This window comes from Ochotona princeps, chromosome 9 (assembly GCF_030435755.1).
Source record: "Ochotona princeps isolate mOchPri1 chromosome 9, mOchPri1.hap1, whole genome shotgun sequence".
NCBI lineage: Eukaryota > Metazoa > Chordata > Mammalia > Lagomorpha > Ochotonidae > Ochotona > Ochotona princeps.
Genome location: NC_080840.1, coordinates 19900264 through 19909175, shown reverse-complemented (window position 1 = coordinate 19909175; position 8912 = coordinate 19900264). Strand labels below are relative to the sequence as shown.

Below are 8912 nucleotides of genomic sequence, written 5' to 3'. Positions count from 1 at the left end.
AGTCAGGTAGCTTGCTAAACATGCAGTTTGTGATTTTCTTTAGTCTAGTTAATTAGCCCACAAAGGCACCAGCTTTGAGTCCCGCCCCTCAAGGCGCGGGCCCCGCCCCTTGTCACATGGGCTCCGCCTCTCAAAGCGTGAGTCCCGCCCATGGGAGCGCGGGCCCCTCCCCTCGAAATGTGAGTCCCGCCCCTTGAAGCATGGGCTCCTTCCCTTAAAGCTTGAGTCCCGCCCCTTGAAGCGCGGGCCCCGCCCCTCGAGGCGCGGGCCTCCCAGTCCAGGCTTGCGCTCGCCCCGCTGTGACGTGAACAAGAGGGCCGCCCCGGGAGCTGGAGACGTTTGCTTCCGGGGCAAAGGTACTTCCTGTCGAGGAAAGCGGTCGCCGTGGACGCCGGTCGACGGCTGTGGCGCGTGTTCCGCTTCCTGGTCCGGGAAACCAGACATGAAGATCACTAGGCAGAAACACGCCAAGAAGCACCTGGGGTTCTTCCGCAATAACTTCGGAGTCCGCGAGCCGTACCAGATCCTGCTGGACGGCACCTTCTGTCAGGCGGCGCTGCGGGGCCGCATCCAGCTGCGGGAGCAGCTGCCCCGCTACCTCATGGGGGAGACGCAGCTGTGCACCACGAGGTGGGCGGGGAGGGGAGCAGGTGCCCGGGGCTGCGGCCCTGCCGGTGTGTCCACCCCGAGGCCGCCGGGTGGGGGCTGGGCCAGGTGTCCACCCCGAGGCCGCCGGGTGGGGGCTGGGGCAAGTGTCCATCTCGAGGCCGCCGGGTAGGAGCTGGGGCAGGTGTCCACGCCCAGGCCGCCGGGTGCAACTGGGGCAGGTGTGGACAGCACAGTGCCCTGTGGGGACCGTGTGCCATCGTTAGCCTGGGCGATAGGAACACAAGATTTATTTATTTTATTGCAAAGTCAGGTATACAGAGAGGAGGCGACAGAGAGGAAGATTTTCCGTCCGATGATTCACTCCCCAAGTGATCGCAACGGCCGGTGCTGCGCTGATACAAAGCCAGCAGCCAGGACCTTCCTCCAGGTCTCCCACACGGGTGCAGGACCCCAAAGCTTTGGGCTGTCCTCGACTGCCTTCCCAGGCCACAAGCAGGGAGCTGGATGGGCAGTGGAGCTGCTGGGACCAGAACCGGCGCCCACATGGGATCCCGGTGCGTGCAAGGTGAGGACTTTCGCCTCTAGGCCATGCCGCTGGGCCGGGCAGATTATTTGTAAAATAAAGACGGTGTAGGTAGAACGCTTGGCGTCCACCCCGCATGCCGGCCAGGTCTGGGCTGGACCGGCCTCCTGGGTTGCCTTTTGGGGAGCAGGGACCCCCACTTCAGCCATCTGTACTGTCTCCCAGGCTCAGAAAAGGAGTGGGGACCCAGGCTGAGGCACTCTGCTGTGGGCTGCAGACATCCCACGTGGCAGGTTCACCCACAATAGTTTGTGTTTTAGATATGCAGATGTAAAGTACTGATGGCAGGAGTCTGCAGGGAATGATAGTAACTGATGATGGAGGCAGCCGTACCTTAAAAACTCAGCAGGTGGAGCAGATGGTTACCATGGAGATTAAAGATGCCCCTGGCTCAGCCTGGCTGCGTGGGCTAAGCCGCTGCCTGTGACTCTGACATCCGTGTTGGAGCTTCCTGCTAAGGAAGGTAGTGAAAGATGAACCAAGCACTTGGGTCCATACCACCCACACCTAGGCCTAGCCGTTGAGGCCATTTTGAAAGGGACCCCAAGGATGGAAGATCTCTCTCTCTTCGATGTCACTCTGCCTTTTCAATAGATAAGCCTTTCCAAAAAAAAAAAAAGATGCAACTTGGGGCTCACATACCAAGTTTTGGGGTTCACTTCCTGGGCCCACAAGATTTACTTATTTTTATTTTAAAGGCAGATTTACAGAGAGAAGGAGAGAAAGAAAGAGCTTTCATCCACTGGTTCACTCCCCAAGTGGCTGTTAACAGCTGGAGCTGAACTGATCCGAAGCCAGGCGCATCCTCTGAGTCTCCCAAGGCTTTGGGCTGTCCTCTTCTGCTTTCCCAGGCCAGAGCAGGGAGCTGGATAGGAATTGGAGCATCTGGGACATGAACCAGCACCCATATGGGATCCTGGCATGTGCAAGGAGAGGATTTACCCACTGGGCTACTGTTTGGGCCCTTTTGTTTGTTTTTAAAGATTTACTTTACTTATTTGAAAGGTAGAATTAGGAAAAGAGAGGGGGACACAGACTGGGAGAGAGATCTTTGATCTGCTGGCTCACTCTCCCAGCTGGCCAGAACAGGCAGGGCTGGGCCAGGTTACTCCGGTTTCTGGCTGACGTGTGCTTTGGAGGGGAGCAGGTGATGTCTCAAGGACCAAGGTCCTGCCACTCACGTGGGAGCCCTCCATTGACTCTTTAGCTCCTGTGTTTGACCTGATCTGTTAAACTGGCAGGCATTTAGGGAGCGACCAGCAGATAAAGGCTCTTTCTCTTTCTTTTCTTTCTTTTTTTTTTTTAAAAGATATTATTTTCCTTGGAAAGTCAGATATACAGAGAGGAGGAGAGACAGAGGAAGATCTTTTGTCCAATGATTCACTCCCCAAGTGACCACAATGGCCAGTACTGCACTGATACAAAGCCAGGAGCCAGGAGCCTCTTCTGGGTCTCCCTTGTGGGTGCAGGGTCCCAAAACTTTTGGGCTGTCCTCGGCTGCTTTCCCAGGCCACAAGCAGGGAGCTGGATGAGATGTGGAGCTGCAGGGATTAGAACAGGCGCCCATATGGGATCCCAGCACATGCAAGGTGAGGACTTTAGTCTCTGGGCTAGAGCAACGGGCCTCATAATTTTTTTTATTTTTTTAGTGGGAGGAAAGACATGCTTATATTTATTATGATATTATCTATGAGTCCTGCACAAGAGGCACGGATCTTGGGGTGAGAGAGGAGCTGGGAACTGGCAGTTTGATGGCACTCTGTCATTCTGATACTAGTTTACACATGGGAATGAGCATCACTGACTGATGTCGACAGGAAAACAGAGGTGCAAAGTTGTGGTTGCTTTAATGACCTGATGACACGGGCCTGGCTAAATACTCATCTTGCAGAGCTGGGATCCAATATGGTCACCAGTTAGTATCCCTGCTGCTCCACATCCCATCCAGCTCCCTGCTTGTGGCCTGGGAAAGCAGTAGAGAATGACACAAAGCCTTGGGACCCTGTACCCACATGGGAGAGCTGGAGGAAGCTCCTGGCTCCTGGTTTTGGATCAGCTCAGCTCCAGCTGTAGCGGCCACTAAGGGAGTGAGCCATTGGATACAAGATCTTTCTCTCTGTCTTCTCTGTAAATCTGCCTTTCAAATAAAATAAACAAACCTTAAAAAAATTGATGACATGAGAATTTTTCTTTTCAGAATGGAAAATATTTTGAAAGGTAGCAGGTTGCATTTGAAATAGAAGGTTACTACCTGATGAGGCCCGAGATCCGTTATCACATGTCTCAGTTGTACCAGTTAATTTCAATTTGGGCATGCTGCTTGAAATGACCGTCTCTAAAATTAGGATAGTTGGGCCTGGCATGAAAGCCTAGCAGCTAAAGTCCTCACCTTGTACCTGCCAGGATCCCATAATGGTGCTCTTTCTAATCCCAGCAGCCCAGCTTCCCTTCCAGCTGCCTGCTTGTGGCCTGCACTTGCGGATGGTCGAAAGCCTTGGCACCTGGTACCCAAATTGGAGGCCCAGAGGAAGCTCCTGGCTCCTGGTTCAGATTGGCTCTGCTCTATTGCACCCACTTAGAGAATGAATCAAGGAACAGAAGATCTTCCTCTCTGTCTCTCCTTGTCTCTATATATCTGATTTTCCAATAAAAATGAATAAATCTTTTAAAAAATAAAATAATGATAATTTTAAGCTAAACTACTTAATGTTCTGCAGTCATTTTGAGATTAAGAAAGAATTTACATGAAGAACAACTTCCATGTGCCTGGAACACAATGAATGTTTGGTAAATGTTGTCTGTCGTACTTTCTACTTAGGGTAAGTTTTGTTTTGTTTTGTCTTTTACAAGTGATATGGCTGCCTTATGACAAATGCGGATTGTATTGCTATAAATTTAGGAAAAGTGAGTGTTTTCGATACTAACTTTACCTGAACAACTGATTTGTACCTGTTACAATTGTAAACTTCTATTTTTTTTTTCCCAGATGCGTGTTAAAAGAGTTAGAAACACTAGGAAAGGACTTGTATGGGGCAAAACTGATTGCACAAAAATGCCAGGTTCGAAATTGTCCCCATTTCAAGAATGCAGTGAGCGGGTCCGAGTGTCTGCTTGCCATGGTTGCAGAGGGCAATCCTCACCATTACTTTGTGGCCACACAGGTAATTGTGTCTAACAGCACCAGTCATCTGTTTCTACTTCTGCTTCTTGTGGAACTATTTGTAATTTAGAACAGGGATAGGAATGAAGATTCCTTTTTTCAAAATAACAAATTATTGACACAGAAATGTGGTGACTAAGATTCCGGAGGGCTAGATAAATAGAGCAGAGTTGCATTCTCTATTTTCTTATTTTGTTATGTTTCTTAAAAAGTCATAGGTTTTTGTTGTTGTGAGATTTTACAGTGAGAAGGAGAGAAGGAGAGGAAGATTTACTCCCCAAGTGACCGCAACAGCCGGTGCTGCGCTGACCCGAAGCCAGGAGCCAGGAGCCAGGAGCCTCTTCCAGGTCTCCTATGCAGGTGCAGGGTCCCAAGGCCTTGGGCTTCCTCGACTGCTTTCCCAGGCCACAAGCAGGGAGTTGGATGGGAAGTGGAGCAGCAGGAATACAAACTTGCTCCCTTATGCGATCCTGGCTTGTGCACATGCAAGGCAAGGACTTTAGCCAATAGACTATTGCACCAGGCTGAAAGTTATAGTTCTTACTGGTTAGGACTGTATCATCAACGCGGACTGTGCTGGCTTTTAAATGCTGTGAGTGAGAGAGGAGGACTCGGGGAGCTTGAGCAATAGGGACACATTGCTTAGACTTCCAGAATCAGAGTCACACAGAGGTGGCGAAGACGCTGAGGCAGCTGGGTCTTACAGAATTTCTCTCCGTCTCTTTGATCATGCTTGACTCTGTCCAAACAATACCCTTGAGTAGAAATCGGGGAACTGCCCATTGTATTTATGTTTGCATTCATTTGTAATTTGTGGTAAATCTTGTTATATCAGCTGCTACTTAACACTGGTTCAGCTCGGTTTTTATACTCTATCATATAACATACCCACACTAGGGAGACGTATTGATTTGAAAAATAAAACCCGAGATCTCCGTTAAAAAAGGAAAGGCTTCCCATCCTGTCTTTTCTCTTAAGTTCTTAGAAACCTGTTTACGTCTTTGAAATGTAAATGGCATGTTTCTTTTTTTTTGATAGGATCAGAATTTGTCTGTGAAAGTTAAGAAAAAGCCTGGCATTCCCCTCATGTTTATTATTCAGAACACGATAGTCTTGGACAAACCTTCTGCCAAAACGATTGGCTTTGTCAAGGCGGTGGAGGCCGGGCAGCTCGTCTCCACACACGAGAGGCAAAGCATCGAGCAGCAGAAAGAGGAGCAGGGGTTAGTGAAAAGCCCTGAGCAGAGAAGAAGGAAGAAGCGTAGGAAAATAAGTGGTCCCAATCCGCTCAGCTGTTTGAAGAAAAAGAAGAAAACCCAGGACCCAGCGGCGTCTGCTTCCAAGAAGAAAAGGCCACGGAGGAGAGTCCGGAACAGACCCGCCTCCAGGGTGCTCTCCGAGAAGCCGGCTGCAGAAGGGAACTGAAGCTTGTGGGCTCCTGAAGACATTCACATGAGTTTATTTCTGACTGTAAAGGTATTCACAATAAAAGATGGAATTTCTTTTGTATATGAGTATTGAGACCTATGATTTTTTTCTCAGTTATTACAAGATAGAAAGAGTGGATGGGGTTAGTTGTGTTGGGGTTCACTGACCCTGATTGTTTTTCAGTGTGACATTATTGGGGCCAGTGTTGTGGCATAGCACGTTAAGCCACTGCCTACAATACCAGCATTCCACAGGACTGCCTCTCAGGTCCCTGCTGCTGTTTTCAGTTCAGTTTCCTGCTAATATGCTTGTGAAGACAGCAGCGGATGGCTCCTTCCCACGCAGGAGGCCTCGATTGAGTGCCAGGCTTCTGACTTCTTTGACCTGGCACACTTCCTGCTTTTTGGACAAGAAAGCAGCAGATGGAAGGGCTTTCTCTGTTTCTATCTTTTAAATAGGTTACATATATATTATATGGCTTCGTGTCTCCCCCAACTCCAGCCCTCATTGTTAATATTCAGATAGTTTGAAAATTCAAGTAGCCGTAAAGGCTTTCTCTGTTTCAAATGGACGAGAAGTCTCCTCTTGTAACACGAGTGGTTGTGGAATTTGAAGTTAATGGCCTCATTTTCTTCTTAGCATCTAACCGGATCTTTCTAACGTGATTTGCATAGTGTCCATATGTATCGTGTTATTTCAGGTGGTATCTCCCTGGGAGAAGATTGACATTTCTAACATCCTATGTGGAATTGTTTCTTTCTTACATGGAAATATTTTCTGCTGAGTATGTTGTTGAAGCTACTTGTTTCCCTGTCAGACATTTCTCACTTTGATGTCCTAGATTCTTTGTTTTACCACAGTAGAGTATTGAGTGTGTAGCAAGCAGAATTTTTGTGTGCTGCACTGTGTCTCTACGGTCATATTTATTACACTGATCATCTTGCAAAATATGATTCCTGGTTAAAAATCATCTTACTTCCTCCTGATTGTTTGTAAGATACTAGAGGGAAAATCTGTTTACTTTTTTAGCTCCCTTTGTCCATGTGACAATATTCAGTAAGATGTGAATTTTAACTCCAGTGGTGAGAAGCCCACAGTCCTGGTCTCTTCAACACTGTTTATGACTGTTACTGAAAAGTGTCCAAATTAGTGTAGGACTCAGTTCAGGTAGGAAGTGAGTCAGCCTGTCTTGGCCTGCCGCCTGCAGTTGTAATCATCAAAACGAAAATGGGTTTGCACCGTAGGAGTGACGTCTGAAGTTGTCGGAAAAGAGACTGTGGTGAGTGCCTCCTGGGCTGCTCCTCACTGGCATGCATGTGTGTCTGGGGGAGGAACCGTGGGTGTGTACGCCTCTGGTCACCCTCAATCTTGTGGTTGCCCTTGTGTGTTGTAGGGGGAGTATTTTGCTAGATTTGCTGGGGATAAAAATCAGATATGTAAACTTTTTTTTTAAAATTTATTTATTTTTATTGCAAAGTCAGATATACAGAGAGGAGGAGAAACAGAGAGGAAGATCTTCCATCTGCTGGCTCACTCCCTGAAATGGCTGGAGCTGAGCTGGTCTGAAACTAGGAGCCAAGAGCTTCTTTCAGGTTTCCCATGCGGGGACAGGTTCCAAGGACCTGAGCCATCCTCGACTGTCTCTGTGGGATCCCAGTGCTTACATGGGAAGGGTTAAGCAATTGAGTCATCGCGCCGGGTCCAATATGTGAACTTCTGAATACATGAAGTTTGCCAGTCTGAGTTATGGTGTTTCTGATGACTTTTGAATGTTTCAAAGTAAGTGCAGTTGAGTTTGGGTAGGATTCTGTGTTCTGCATAGAAATCTTCAATACCTTGGTAAAGAGTAACTAATCTTTGTGTCCTCCCTAGTAAGGTATGTGGGAGTCCAAGCTGAGTGTTTCCCGTCTGTCCTAAGCTTTCCTTATTGGTCTCTGTCTATCTGATCTACTTTTTTGGGAGCTCCGGAGCGACCCTGATGGTCATTGCAAGGGAGGGTGGGGAGCCAAAGTGAGAGCTAAGTAAGGACCAGAGAAACCTCCCCGCCCGAGTCCTGAAGGAAGTTGACTGTTCTGTTTCTGAGGACCACTCAGGGCTCCTGGCTGTTGTTCCGATGACATTAGATCCTGTGAGGAAGGATCTGGGCTTCCTCCATCCCATGTGGGAGTTCTTTCTGAAAGGGAATGGATGATCTCAGAGTTTCAGCCTATGAGGGCACTCCCAATTCCCCGTGGTCTCCTTTGCAGTTGGGATGTAGTCCTTGGTGCCCGTACAGATAGTCCTAGTTGAGGATCCAGGAGTCTCCAGGGTTGGGATACAAGCCTCCTCCTGTCCTCCTGCTCCACTCTGGGGTGCCCCCCCTACTTTGTGCATATGGCAGAAGCTGTTAAGAGGTTGTCAGGATCGCTCTTGGATCCCACCGTATGTCTATAGTTTTTGCTGATGTCTAATGTAGATTCGAGTCTGCTGTCTGTAAGTTACCTGTTATAATCTTAATAGATTATACTTAACATCTTCCTCACACACTCTAAGAAGGTGGAAGATTTCTCTGCTCTCCTGACCCATTATGGAATAACATAGGGTATTAAAAGCATAACAGGCTTTTTAGTTCTTTGATGTAGATCATAAGCAGTCTGCCTCACATTGATTGTTGGTTCATTGGTTACATTACAATGTCTTATTGCATGTGATACAGGCTGTTTGAGGTTGAAATAATATTAAAATTTACAGGTACTATTTTTCGGATTGATATCATTTCATCTTAAATTAAGGCAAACATGTGGTATCCAACCTTTGGGGATTGGCTCATTTCCCTTAGCATAATGTTTTCCAGTTGGGTCCATTTGGCCATGAAGAAATGCATTTCATTTTTGTTTTTGTTTTTGTTTTTTAAATAGCTGAGTAGTATTCCGTGGAGTAGATGAACCATAACTTTCTTCTGTTGATGGGCATTTTGGTTGCTTCCAAGTTTTTGCAATTATTGATTGTGCTGCTGTGAACATAGGGGTGCATGTTGGTTTCTGGTGTAACAGGTGTTTTGGATATATTCCTAGAAGTGCTATTGCTGGATCATATGGTATGCACTGTAATTCATTTTTTATAGTTATATTTTCAGGTTGGATTTAACTGAAT

The 8912-nt window shown here is 47.5% G+C and overlaps 1 protein-coding gene across 1 annotated transcript; it reads left to right on the top strand.

The window, feature by feature from the left end:
- The first annotated feature begins 353 nt into the window (after positions 1-353).
- Positions 354-6083, top strand: UTP23 (UTP23 small subunit processome component). The gene is made up of 3 exons (XM_004580691.3): positions 354-630; positions 4179-4353; positions 5391-6083. The coding sequence occupies exons 1-3, from the start codon at positions 443-445 to the stop codon at positions 5775-5777; spliced, it is 750 nt and encodes a 249-aa protein (XP_004580748.2). The 5' UTR covers positions 354-442; the 3' UTR covers positions 5778-6083.
- Positions 6084-8912: the final 2829 nt, after the last annotated feature.